The following is a 14250-nucleotide window of genomic DNA, read 5'->3' on the forward strand; positions in this document are numbered from 1 at the left end:
AGGACTTCCACCTCTGTCTTCTTCACCTGCGGGATCGTCTGAGACCAACCACCCGAACAGCTGATGAAACTGTGGCTTTGCACTGAAGAATTTCTGCACAAACTGTCAGAAACCATCTCAGGGAAGCTCATCTGCGTGTTCGCCACCCTTATCAGATGTGTCGCGCTGCATGAGACAAATGGTGGTCACACCAGATGCTGACTGGTTTTCTGATCCACACCCCTACCTTTTTTAAAGGTATCTGTGACCAACAGATGCATATCTGTATTCCCAGTCATGTGAAATCCTTAGATTAGGGCCTAATAAATTTATTTCAATTGAATGATTTCCTTGTAATTCAGTAAAACCTTTTTAAATTGTTGCATTTTATTTTTGATCAGTGTACAATTCAGAGAATAAACAATGCATTCTCTCTACTAATCTTATTTCCCTCTCCCTCCCTTCTTCCTCTGATGTGTCCCTCCAGGAGATGTGTGAGCTGATCCCAGCTGACCAGCAGCACCTGTCTGCCAGGAGAGAGAGAAGGGACCAGCTTCTCATGGGCCTGGCCAAGCTCAAGAAGTGACCCCAGGACTATCACCACCACTGATGAACAGGGTGGGCTGAGGTCTGGGACTCTGCTGTCCATCACTCAGCCAAAGAGCATGGTGATGAGCATGATCTGATATCTCAGTAGTGCCTACACTGGGGATGTTACTGAATACTGTAGCCCTGAGTCCTCACACACAATCAACCATTCTGGGATGATACTGTAGCCCTCACACACAATAAAGCAATCTAGGGATTGATTACCATGCCATCTCAGAAATCTAACCACCACATGTTTTATGCAATCAACACGTTGATCAGACAAGGGAATTATTGGTTTGGTCATACCACACTGGCTTCTTGAATTATGAACATGAAATGTCAATGTCAAAACCTTATGGGAGATTTCTTTATTAAAATTTTGAATTTCTCAAGAATGTTAAGATATTGTAATTTTCCCTTCACAATAACAGAGATGCACAACAAACAGTATTATGTACTATATCTGGTATATTCCTATGGTCTCCCAAGATAGCATCATTGCTAGATAGATCTTAAGTCAGCATGAGGTCATGCCTACTTTGTGGTAATCTTGATTTCACAGAGGAAGTATCCATCATCACTTGACTGTACTGACTGTCTCATGACGACTTCGGCCTTGACCATGACTCTCAGTTCAGTTACATTACACAAGAGTATTGGAGGACGGCCTCTTCTGTAGAGGGGAGTTTTGTTAAGATTCGCAACGCTCAGTCTGAACATTAACGAGTCCCTTGCTGTATTGGAAGCATAAGGACATTTCATATCGTAAATAATAATAAAGCAAAGTTATATTGATACACACCTTTTTATAGGGTTAGGGTTCCCACACGGACATATTTCATGTTACAGCGCTTGTTTACGGGAGACGCTGGACTGTGCTAATAGCTATCTGCGTCTCTGTGTAAATGGAAGACCGGCGCCACTTACGTCACTGAAACGAGCTGCAACTATGCTAAACCCGGTTAACACAGTGTACACTAAGTGTGTATTTTGCATTTGTGAAATATTTTTTGTGATATGAAAGTAAATGGATTTATGTTTCTAGAACCATACTGCAATTGAGACTCTAGTCACGTGTATATGGAGTATTTAGCTGTTATCTTCCAGGGCCAATTCGCCCTTTAAACAACATGTAAGGTCCTTGGACTACGGAGTAACGTTAGGCTCTTTTAGTCTAATATTGGGCTCATGATGACTGCGTGCTTTATAGCTCGTACCGTAAATGAAGACCGAATTCAAGTGCATCTCTCTGAATTGTCTATAAACAGTCAATGTGAAAAGGATGTGATTGTGTTTGATTCAAATAATCAAATCAGTGTATTTCAGTGAAATTTGGTAAAACTACACGGCTGACACTAATCTAAAAGTTACACACTCCTGAACTGATGAGCCAATGGGGTTGAGGAGCGCTCTTTTTCTTCGTCCCGCCCCCAAGCAGGTAGATTGTCCTCGAGTGAAGATCGTAAAAACTCAGGTACATCTCATCAGAGCGCAGACTTCACAGTTGGACCTACTTCCAAACAACTAAATATTCGGCTTCGTTTGAAGTTGCTCTCTCCGTCTTTGGTCTTTCTTTAAACGACGGCATTAAAGTGCTCCGAAAAATAAAATTAATGGACGTTTGCTGAAATTCCGAGGAGGTGAGTGCTGTGATTTGTGAATCCGATATTTTGTGGATCATACTCACCTGTCTTATTCGTCTTTATGTAATGATACAGCCACTGGTGATTTGTTTTTTTGTTGTTGCTGATATTTAGGATTTTATTAAAGAAATGATTGTTGCTTATTTTTTCCCCCGATATACATGTTACAATTAACAGATTAGAAACTCGACAGGGAAACCTAACGAGATATGATTAATTGGCAAATTGTTATGGACAGTTTACATTTTGAATTTGAATAAAATGCAGGGAAACTCATCACTAATAATGCAGTCTTAGTAACTAGCAGCAGCCAAGTTTAGTAAGTGTATGTATAAGCAACCACGTACGAGGTGTAATATATGGCCAATATACCACAGGTAATGACTTCTCCACACGACTCAACGCAGAGTGACTGGATACAGCCCTTTGCCGTAAATTGGAGATGTACCAACAAAAAAAACCCGAGGTGCCTTATTGCGATTTATAAACGGGTTGCCAACGTAATTAGAAAATTACAAAATGTTTTTATATGGTCTGATATGGCACGGCTGTCAGCCAATCAGCATTCAGGGCTCGAACCACCCAGTTTATAATGTATAATAAACAAATGCTAATTTATTGATTTGTCTTAACTTTCTTCTGTACTGTTTGATTATTCATTGTTTACTACACTTCTATCCATCAGTATAGCCTCCCTTGATAGCCAGTGTTGTGTAAAAGTAATTGCTTGAATGAAAACACTTAATATTATATAGTTGGATTGAATTTCAAAGAAACACCACCTAGTGTTCAATTGAATACTTCGTGTTTGGACATTTTTGGTTAGGTTTTTCAAATGTCTAATTCTGAGACAAAAGGAAACGACAGTGATGTAGGTCTACTGGTCTCCTTCCCAGTATGCTGTTTCTGAAAATGAAACCTTTTTTTCAAGTTCACTAAGAACTGACATTAATTTGTACCATTTCCATGATTGTGTTCTTCAGGTGGTCTAAGCCAAAGCTGCTGTAGAGATGAGTTGGGGGGCTCTGTACGCCCAGCTGGGCGGGGTGAACAAACACTCCACCAGCCTGGGGAAGATCTGGCTGTCTGTCCTCTTCATCTTCCGTATCACCATCCTGGTACTGGCTGCAGAGAGCGTGTGGGGAGACGAGCAGTCTGACTTCATCTGCAACACCCAGCAGCCTGGCTGTAAGAACGTCTGCTACGACCACTTCTTCCCTGTGTCGCACATCCGTCTCTGGTGCCTGCAGCTGATCTTCGTGTCCACACCGGCCCTGCTGGTGGCCATGCATGTGGCTTACAGGAAGAGTGGGGACAAGAAGCACATCATCGCGACGGCCTTGCACAGTGGTGGTGATGACAAGACCAGGCAGGTGGACCTAGAGGCCCTGAAGAGTCGTCGTCTGCCCATCACGGGGCCTCTGTGGTGGACGTACACCTGCAGCCTGTTCTTCCGCCTAATTTTTGAGGCTGGCTTTATGTACGCCCTCTACTTTGTTTACGATGGCTTTGCGATGCCTCGTCTGGTGAAGTGTGAGCAGTGGCCCTGCCCAAACAAGGTGGACTGCTTCATCTCACGACCCACGGAGAAAACCATCTTCACCATCTTCATGGTGGCTTCGTCTGCCATCTGCATGGTTCTCAACGTGACCGAGCTGGCCTACCTCATCGTCAAGGCCCTGATGAGGTGCTCCACCAGGATGTCCAAGAAGAGGCGTGCCTACGCTCACCCCGATCACATAACCACGAACAAGTCCCTACTACAGAATAAAAAGAACGAGATGCTGCTGTCCTCTCTTACAGATTCCTCCAGCACCAAGACCGTGTGAGCCCAGCATAGTGTCCATGTTCTTCCCCATTTAGACTACAGAGAACTAGGGAGTAGAAACCTATCAGTGTTTTGTTACCATGAGAAGAGAACATACGTGAGGACTGGCCTAACCCTGAGTCTGCTTTTCTGCAGCAGATTCCCAATTCCAGTCCTCCAGTACCCCCAACAGCAGATGTTTTTGTTGTAGCCCTGAATGAACATGCCTGATTCAACTCATTCAGCGATTGCTAATTAGTTGACAGGTTGAATCAGATGTGCTTGTCCAATGTGTATTGTTGGGGGTACTCGAGGACTGGCGTTGGGGAACACTGTCGTAGAGGATATTTTATCGTTCTGTGCCTTCCAATATGACTGACCTATGGGGTAATGTTTTAGCTTTTTTATCTTGGTGCTTGTATGTTTTGAGCTACATGTCTGTTTGGGAGGTTGAACAGCAGTGACAAATGGGTCTAGATCGCCACCTTCTGGTTTACAATGAGCTTGCAGGAGTTTAATGTTTTATTGTGGAGCACAACCAGAATTGGTTTATGTTACTACTTCAGCTTTGTGGGAAACTTTACCAAAGCAGAAACTCACAAGTGTGCAGTATAGCTCCAAGTTCTATTTGAGGCTCATACCGGCGAAGGAAATGTATTGAGTACCAATCCAATTTTAAAACAGTGCCTTTGTCTATTAGCGGTGTCAAATAGTATGATGTAGATGCTGTATATTGAGCATTTCCATTTAAGTCATTTAGCAGATGCTCTTATCCAGAGAAACATACAGTAGTGAATGCATACCTTTTGCCATTTGTTCGTACCAGTCCGCCGTGGGAATTCAACCCACAAGCCTGACATTGGTAGAGCGTGGCACTTACAACTGAGCCACACTGAGCACAATGTTTTTTGGTAGCATGGCTGATACGCTTGAACATTCTGGACAGATTTCCTGGACCCAAATGAAGCCTAATCCTGTACTTAAAAAGCATGCTCAATGGGGAATATCCATTGGAAGTGCTTCTTGGTCCAGGAGTAGGCTTAAGCTGGGTACTGGAAACGGACCCTCTGAGCATTATGCCAACTGAGTCCGGCATATAGCCTATTGTTGTCAAGACTGACTGTAAAACCTGGCTACAGAGCCTATCATCTTTCAGCTTGTTCCTTATTTTAGGCACTGAACATATCACTGTACCTCTTTCAATGTGAGTTAGCGGGCTGATCTACAGGCAAAACTGGCCTAATGTGTAACTTATCACTGTAGTGACAATTTGACTGTTACCTGTGAAAAGGTAAGGACAGTTTTAGCATTGAGATGCATCACACACATTTGTGAAAGCACTTTGTGGGCTTACTTCCTCTCTTTACAGTTGTATGGGGGCTTTTTGTATGTTTTTTTACATTGACTGTTTGGAGAAACTACTGAATTTTGCATTACAAATCGTTCGGGAACATTTTTGAAAGACTCAACATTGTCACTTGCTTCTTTACAGCAGCGAGACCCTAGCTATTAATGTACAGATTTCTAAACTGCATGTTTTGTATTTATTAGATCTGCACTCTGAGTCTTGACTTTTAATAAAAAAAAACAAATGATACTCTGTTATTGCTTTCACAGTATATGTTGTAATACCAATGTTATCAACCTCCAGCCACTGGGATGCGCTTCTCTGGACAACCAGGAGAGGGCGGGAGGTTACGTGGGTTTTGCGGTGGGTGACTGGATTTGCAGTGTAACTTTTGATAGCCATGTATCACAAGTAAATTGTATTCTAGTGAGGTGTAGAATCAAAAATTCCTAACTCACAATTGTATCTGTCAGGCTTATGTTCTCTTCAGCATTCCAAATGAACTATTTCTCACAGATGGGCTACCTATTGTCAGAAATTGCCAACTTCCGTCACTAAAGACCAAAGGTCAGATGTAAAACTATGAAAGCAGAAGTGATTTTTCCCGGATGGTAACATGCACCCCCAGACTGCATAGCCTATTTGAAGCTTGATGTTTTATAGGGGCGTGGCGTGCATCGGTCCAGGGTGATGACTTACTGAATTCACTCATGCATGGTCACACAATGTGACAGTCGCGATGGCTGGGAATGGGAGTGAGCTGCGCTTCGCGGAAACCCATCTTCAAGTTCAATTCGTCTCGAAAAACTAACTTTTCTTGCTCAAATTTGGCGGCGAATCCAAGTGTGAAGTTTGAATGAATAACTTGGCCTGGCTGCGTTTAAGAGTTTGGTAAACTGGCAGAGGTGCCAGGATTTGGTGAAGAGGGGAGGGTACCAGCTTCCCTGGGAGGTCTGTAGGCTATCCGACGCACTCAAAATATGGCACCAATGGCAGATGGATATTGCCAGATGGATATTGCTTTCCATATTTAAATTGGGCATCTCCTGTCTAAGGTATGATTGAAATGAGGTGCGAGTATCTTTCCTGGCACTTTTACTGATGTGATGCTGGTTACTGGTAACTCGTATCAATGGACATTTTATTTAATGAGCATTTAAATGTTGAGTATTTAATTATTAGAAATTACAGTAGTGACCTATTATCGGTCAAACAATACGATAACAAAGGTATATGGGAGCTAAAAAATAAAGCCAGTGGACACCAAGCCTATCTGGCACCCTCTGTATTGTCGATTTGTGAGGCAGCACACTTTGTAGGTTACTGTTGGCTACCTGAACTTGATCGAGTTAATTATTATGACTTATCTAATGGTCTTCAAAACCTTCATAAATCTGATATTCAACCTATTCGATTTGTATAATATGATGGGATATTTTCTGGACTGATACACGTAATTAAACAAAACAAATGTTGAGACAAAGAACACACAACATTCCAACCTTATCAGATAGGCTATTCTAATACTGTAGTCCTTATAATAGCAGTAATAATGATAATACAAATAATAATATAAATAAATATTAAACAAAACTTTTAAAGCATTTCGAGTTTTGTATGTGTATTTTTGACTGTTTCATACGGTCATGTATTTATCCAATCTTTAGGTGCGCGTTTCTTTTCGATCAAAGTATTTCTCTTGATTAGCATTTACAATTCTGATGAGACAAGCATTCATTTGGGGTATGTCACGTTTAGTATGTTTATAATGTTAACACGTTTAATATATATTTCAGATGTATTTGCCGTGAAGGAAAAAAAAGAATCCCACATTTTCATCAGGATACAAACTATGCGATGGGATGTTGATATGGAGAGAGAAATAGGTTGAAACATCTCTCAACTCTCGAGATTAACATTTCTTTGCCTATCAATTCTGTGTCAAAATGCCTTGTTTTTCCAATCTAATTAATATATTAATTTATGACGCCAATTAATATTTATGAATCAGGGCATGGTCATTTTCACTTCAATAAGAGTTTAAAAAAATAACAGTAAACCAAAAAAATACCTATCACGTGTGTCAGTCTGCTTAAAGATAAGGGAATAAACTTTTGATGTAAATCAACGAATTAACATATTCATCCATTAATTTATCTTTTTTTTCTTTACAGGTGTCATATTTATTCTGAACCCAGTCGATGGATTTATTACCCTCAATACAAGAACATTTGAGTAAGTTCCAACCATTTTATGTTTCTGCTTGTGTTTTGCTTTTGGTGTGAATAGTAGATTGATAGGCCTCTACTGGCAAGTTCATGCGCACAAAGCTAACCAAGCACTATACATAGATAACAAATAAAATACTATTTTATTTGTCACATGCGCGGAATACAACAGACCTTACAGTGAAATGCTTACTTACAAGCCCTTAACCAAAAATGCAGTTTTAAGAAAATACCTACAAAAAAAAGTCCGAGTATTTGTCTTCATTCTCTTGTATTCAACAGTGTTTTTTGTAACTAGGGCTGGCAAATGTTGTGCAATGTCTTAGTTTCAAACGTATATTCAGAGGTTAGTTAAAATCATTCTCATAGCTTGTTTTTGAGGATCACATATGGGGAAAGTGTAATCTGGTTATTCCGTTTGGTTTTAATTTATGCAGTATGACAGTATAGTTAATAGCTTAGTCAATATATGTAATTATGAATATGGTGTCTTTGCATTTATTGGCTGCAATTTCTTATATAATTGACCATTAAATTGCCATTAAAATAGCACACATTTTTTTACAACTGTGTTACAGATGTATTAGATTTAGCTAATGAATTATTAGCATGTTAAAAGAGGCCTATAGCTGTCCCTGTTCTCAATAAAAATGTAATTCTGTACATCACAGGATATAAAGGCCTATTAGATGTTGAAGATTGTATGTTATATCGTTGGACTTGACACCTAAGGCTCTGTTGGATCTGTAACAGTGGGAGTCGTGTGTGTCAGGGCCAACACACCGCAGTCCAACCTCACTGCTGTTTTTGACCATTATAATGTTGATCTCAGCAAATGCCTGCTGGGTAGTGGAGCGAGCAGGTGAGAGACAGAAAGAGAGAGGGAGTGCATGTGTGTATGTGTGACAGTGACCGAGAGAAAGTTTTAGAGAGAGAACAGGAGAGTGAAAGAGTGTTAGCATAAATGTCAGGTTCATAGTTAATGCTAAATAGAGAAATAGGGGGCTTCACAAAATTCTGTGGCATTACAGAACATTTCTATACCGTTCACTTGCTTTGACCGATTGTTCGATTAAAATAATTGATTTAGCAGTTAACGCCAATGACTTCTTCAAGGCCATTTTATGGAATTAATTTTAATAAGCGCTTAATGTGTTGTGCCGATGTGAAGTGTGATTAACCCTTTGTATGTTTGTGGGTGACGCGACCATTGCTTGCTCTCTCTAGGTTTGTAGTGTTTCTCTGTCCTTTATCCCCCTGCAGTTTATGCTGGATTATTCATGCTTTATGTTACATGGTATCACTTTAACAGGTAACTGACAATCTCTTTCCCCCCTCTCTGTCTTTTCATCCCGTCATCCTTCTCTCCTCCCTCTGTTCACTCCAGACTGTACTTTCTCCCTAGGGTATAAATCTTGAAGCATGGGTGACTGGAGCTTTCTGGGGCGTCTGTTGGAGAATGCACAGGAACACTCAACAGTAATCGGCAAGGTCTGGCTGACTGTCCTCTTCATCTTCAGGATCCTGGTGCTGGGAGCGGCAGCCGAGGACGTGTGGGGCGACGAGCAGTCTGACTTCACCTGCAACACACAGCAGCCTGGGTGTGAGAACGTCTGCTATGATGAGGCTTTCCCCATCTCGCACATCCGCTTCTGGGTGCTGCAGATCATCTTTGTGTCCACGCCCACCCTCATCTACCTGGGTCACGTACTGCACATCGTCCGCATGGAGGAGAAGCGGAAAGAGAAGGAGGAGGAGCTGCGAAAGGCCAACAGACTCCAGGAGGAAAAGGAACTCCTTTACAATGAAGGAGGGGATGCAGGGGGAGGGGGAGGTGGTAAAAAGGAGAAGCCACCTATCAGGGATGAGCATGGCAAGATCCGCATTAGGGGTGCCCTGCTGCGCACCTATGTGTTCAACATCATTTTCAAGACCCTTTTTGAAGTGGGGTTCATTTTAGGTCAATATTTACTTTATGGCTTCCAGCTGAGGCCGCTATACAAGTGTGCACGGTGGCCCTGCCCCAACACTGTGGACTGCTTCATATCTAGGCCCACTGAAAAGACGATTTTCATCATATTTATGCTTGTGGTGGCTTGCGTGTCTCTTTTGCTGAATTTGTTAGAGATCTATCACCTTGGGTGGAAGAAAGTTAAACAGGGAATGGCCAACCCTGATCATGTGTTGTTGCCCCGCTCTGATGGTGTGGGGCCGGAGTCCAAAACTTCTGCCCCCAGAACTGCCCTTCCCAACCTCAGCTACCCACCGACGTACACGGACGTGACAGCTGGGAGTGGTGCATTCCTGCGGCCCAAGGTAGAGGCCTCCCCGGCAGAGTTCAAGATGGACCCCCTGCAGGAGGGGCCCTCGTCCTCCTACTACATGAGCAGCAACAACAACCAAAGGCTGACCACGCAGCAGAACTGGGCCAACCTGGCCACCGAGCAGCAGACTCGGGAAATGAAGGTCACATCCCCCTCCTCCTCCCCTTCCTCTGCCCCTTCCTCCGCCCCCTCCTCTGATAGTAAGCAGCAGCCTTGTAATGCTGCTCCCCCCACCACCAGCCCTAGCTCCAGCTCCAGTGGGGGCAGTTTGAGTGGGGGGAATGTTGATCAGGAGGAAGGCCACGTCACCACCACAGTGGAAATGCATGAGCCCCCCGTCATGGTCACAGACCCTCGCCGGCTCAGCAGGGCCAGCAAGAGCAGCAGCATCAGAGCCAGGCCCAACGACTTGGCAGTATAGTCAGTCCCCCTAAATACACCTCCAACCTTCCAAAGCCTTCCCAACCACCCCAATGATTTTTCTATAAAAAAAATGATTTAAATAAATAAATAATAATAATTGGAGGCAATGTGAGGCAAGGGTCTGGAGTTGTTGCCAAAACAGCAGTTAATATCAGTGCAATTGGTGAGTTGTAGCATATGCATTATGATACAAAAAAATGTGCCGTGTGATTGTGCAATGTGCGTTAAAATGGTCTTACAGGCCAAAGGCTTCAATATACTGGACATCATGGGACTTTAGGGTTCTCATTACACTTTAAAGTGGCCAAGTAACTTTTTTGTTTGAATTCGGTTTCAATGGCCTAGTATGTGTCAATGTGCTCTTGTCAACAGTGGTTGTTGTTGTTGTGTTTATTTGATGAACATAAAAGCCTATTTATTCCAATTAGGAATGATACTGTACATTCATCAAGTCGTTGAGTTCGATTGGCAAATTGCTGAGAACCAATTTCGAATAAAACTGTAATGTGGAACAAGTACAGGGTGTTTTGAGACTAGTTGTTTGTTTAGTATATTTTCTCTTTTGCTGTTATACAAGTTGAACCTTTCTTAAAGATCCAAGGCAGCCGTTTTTATCTTAATATTAAATTATTTCTGGATAACAACCTGTGATTTTTTTCAATTAAAATGGTGAAAAAAAAGAGCTTCTTAGCAAAGAGCAAATCCTCCAAGCAAGAACGTTCTTAGGACTGTCTGGGAGTGGTCTGAGTGGGGAGGGGAAAACTGAAAACTAGCTGTTATTGGCAGAGAGATTTGCAACGCTCTATCTTATTGGTCTATTAACTATATCACCAGGCAGGTAAAAACTCCATCCCACCAAAACAGGCAGAAACTTCAGGCAGTCTTTTCAAACAACTCAACACTAAAGGGCAATATGATCATGTTCACAACTTCACTGTATTATTCCAACCTCATAGTGTGGAAATAGAAAACACAGGAAAATCACATTTTTAATAGCACTAGGCTTTTAAAATACATTTTTTAAACACTTGTTTTGTGTATCATAGAAAGTCCATTGCAAGACAAACTAAATCAGCAGCATGTATGCTCTCATCCTTTCTTTAGGGTTAAGGGTTACTGTACAATGTCAGCAATGACACCGATATGGGGATAATAACATTTGCTTGTTCATTATAGAACTTTTATCTTATACTTTATGACACTGCCTGAATTTCACAGTCTAAATTACTTTTAGTATATTCAGGAAATAGCTCAGCTATCAGTGTTTGGAAATACATTTTTTGTATTTTGTGTTTGAAGAGTAATGGTGGAATCTGTAAATGCAAAACTACAACTCACTGATTCACTAACAGGTCTACAGGTGCATTTCTTTGTCTTAGTTTTACCCAGGATCCACTTACTGAACACATAAGTTACACAAAAACTTTAAGCAAATGACGGGTCAAAACTAGGAGTTGAATGTATGACGGGTCAAAACTAGGAGTTGAATGTATGACGGGTCAAAACTAGGAGTTGAATGTATGACGGGTCAAAACTAGGAGTTGAATGTATGATGGGTCAAAACTAGGAGTTGAATGTATGTGCTTGTAGTCCACAGCTATTCTTACTGTAAGTTCCATAGTTCCAGACCCTGCTCCTACATTTGATTCTCGAATGCAGAAATTAAGCAAATCAACGTACACTTTTTTTGCCTGAAATTAGAAAGCATACTGACATATGCACAATGAAAAGTTGACATCCAATTTTCAAGTGGTTGAAAACAAAATAAACCCAAATGCTTTAAATTAAGAGGGTAAATAAACCAATTACAGGATATTTAAGTATCACACATCTTGCAAATGTGAAGAAACTAGATTAACAACACCATCTAAAAAGCTGACATGTTGAAGATTTCCAAATAGTTTTTCCAGATGTTTAGTTCAATCAAAAGTAACAAAGCTTTTTGATTTGACTAGAGAGATTTGTTTATATATACAGTACCAGTCAAAAGTTTGGACACACCTACTCATTCCAGGGTTTTTCTTTATTTGTACTATTTTCTACATTATAGAATAACAGTGATGACATTAAAACTATGAAATGACACACATGGAATCATGCAGTAACCAAAAAAGTGTTATACAAATCAAAATATATTTTATAATTGAGATTCTTCAAAGTAGCCACCCTTTGCCTTGATGACAGCTTTGCACACTCTTGGCATCTTCTCAACCTGCTTCAATTTTCAGGTCACCTTGTTAAAAAGTTAATTTGTGGAATTTCTTTCCTTCTTAAAGCGTTTGAGCCAATCAGTTGTGTTGTGACAAGGTAGGGTTGGTATACAGAATATATCCCTATTTAGTAAAAGACCAAGTCCTTATTATGGCAAGAACAGCTAAAATAAGCAAAGAGAAACGACAGTCAGTCAATCTGAAAAATGTCAAGAACTTTGAATGTTTCTTCAAGTGCAGTCACAAAAACAATCTAGCGCTATAATGAAACTGGCTCTCATGAGGACCGCCACAGGAAAGAAAGACCCAGAGTTACCTCTGCTGCAAAGGATAGTGTTACCAGCCTCAGAAATGGGCAATTAACTGCGCCTCAGATTGCAGCCCAAATAAATGCTTCACAGAGTTCAAGTAACAGACATCTCAACATCAACTGTTCAGAGACTTTGTGAATCAGGCCTTCATGGTCAAATTGCTGCAAAGAAACCAATACTAAAGGACACCAATAATAAGAAGAGACTTGCTTGGGCCAAGAAACATGAGCAATGGACATTAGACCGGTGGAAATCTGTCCTTTGGTCTGATGAGTCCAAAGTAGAGATTTTTGGTTCCAACCGCCGTGTCTTTGTGAGACGCAGAGTAAGTGAACCGATGATCTCCGCATCTGTGGTTCCCCCCGTGAAGCATGGAGGAGGATGAGGTGTGATGGTGTGGGGGTGCTTTGCTGGTGACACTGTCATTTATTTATTTAGAATTCAAGGCACACTTAAGCAGCATGTCTACCACAGCATTCTGAAGCGATACGCCATGTCATCTGGTTTGCGCTTAGTGGGACTATCATTTGTTTTTCAACAGGACAATGACCCCAAACAGACCTCCAGGCTGTGTAAGGTCTAATTGACCAAGAAGGAGAGTGATGGAGTGCTGCATCAGATGAGCTGACCTCCACAATGACCAGCTCTCAACCCAATTGAGATGGTTTGGGATGAGTTGGACCGCAGAGTGAAGGAAAAGCAGCCAACAAGTGCTTCAAGACGGTTGGAAAAGCATTCCAGAGAGAATGCCAAGAGTGGACAAAGCTGTCGTCAAGAACAAAGAGTGGCTACTTTGAAGAATATAAAATATATTTTGATTTGTTTAACACTTTTTTGGTTACATGTTTTCATATGTGTTATTTCATAGTTTTGATGTCTTCACTATTATTCTACAATGTAGAAAATAGTAAAAATAAAGAAAAACCCTTGAATGAGTAGGTGTGTCCAAACTTCTGACTGGTACTGTGTGTGTGTGTGTATATACATACACACACAATATCACGTTTTAATCATTGCATCTTCATGTTGAGGGTAACTCATTCTCATACATCATGTGATACTTTAATGTTTTTTCTTAAAAGGGTTGTTCTTTTTTTTAAACATAATTTAATTATAATGGAATCTAATTTCTTAACTGTAGTCAGTTTGTGACAACCAAAACAGTTATTCGGTACAAAACACACAAAGGCAATGATGTTGCAAGTGTCATAATGCCAGGATGAAAAGTGAATTCCCATTCAATTTTTTTGTGTTTCAGTTAACATCTTGACAGTACCTCAACCATTTCTACTACACCTGTTGTAAGCAATGGCATGCACAGTCTTCCGTCTAGTTAGTATAAATGTAATATTTCACTCTGTAGATTACCTGAACCATCTTGAATAA

The 14250-nt window shown here is 41.1% G+C and overlaps 3 protein-coding genes across 4 annotated transcripts in view; all 3 read left to right on the forward strand.

Annotated features, from left to right (window-relative positions):
- cryl1 (crystallin, lambda 1) overlaps positions 1 to 965 on the forward strand; it is a 37364-nt gene extending 36399 nt beyond the window's left edge. Inside the window, exon 8 of the mRNA XM_064944269.1 lies at positions 467 to 965. Coding sequence (XP_064800341.1) covers positions 467 to 565 — 99 coding nt within the window. The 3' untranslated portion in view covers positions 566 to 965. The remainder of the gene's footprint in view (positions 1 to 466) is intronic.
- Positions 966 to 1065: 100 nt separating this feature from the next.
- On the forward strand, positions 1066 to 5617 carry gjb8 (gap junction protein beta 8). The gene is made up of 2 exons (XM_064944270.1): positions 1066 to 2210; positions 3197 to 5617. The coding sequence occupies exon 2, from the start codon at positions 3224 to 3226 to the stop codon at positions 4040 to 4042; it is 819 nt and encodes a 272-aa protein (XP_064800342.1). The 5' UTR covers positions 1066 to 2210; positions 3197 to 3223; the 3' UTR covers positions 4043 to 5617.
- A 33-nt stretch (positions 5618 to 5650) lies between these two features.
- Positions 5651 to 10861, forward strand: gja3 (gap junction protein, alpha 3). 2 transcript variants are annotated; one of them, XM_064944267.1, is made up of 3 exons: positions 5651 to 5731; positions 7543 to 7603; positions 8984 to 10861. In XM_064944267.1, exon 3 carries the CDS (start codon positions 9019 to 9021, stop codon positions 10339 to 10341), a length of 1323 nt encoding a protein of 440 aa, XP_064800339.1. In that variant the 5' UTR covers positions 5651 to 5731; positions 7543 to 7603; positions 8984 to 9018; the 3' UTR covers positions 10342 to 10861. The 2 variants fall into 2 exon arrangements, with proteins under 2 accessions (XP_064800339.1, XP_064800340.1); XM_064944268.1 differs by lacking the exon at positions 5651 to 5731 and having other exon boundaries at positions 7392 to 7603.
- The last annotated feature ends 3389 nt before the right edge of the window (positions 10862 to 14250 follow it).

Source organism: Oncorhynchus masou, chromosome 29, assembly GCF_036934945.1.
Source record: "Oncorhynchus masou masou isolate Uvic2021 chromosome 29, UVic_Omas_1.1, whole genome shotgun sequence".
NCBI lineage: Eukaryota > Metazoa > Chordata > Actinopteri > Salmoniformes > Salmonidae > Oncorhynchus > Oncorhynchus masou.

What these genes read in the sequence shown, in the direction of transcription:
- gjb8 (XM_064944270.1), top strand. Translation starts at nt 3,224, where the DNA reads ATGAGTTGGGGGGCTCTGTACGCCCAGCTGGGCGGGGTGAACAAACAC.
- gja3 (XM_064944267.1), top strand. Translation starts at nt 9,019, where the DNA reads ATGGGTGACTGGAGCTTTCTGGGGCGTCTGTTGGAGAATGCACAGGAA.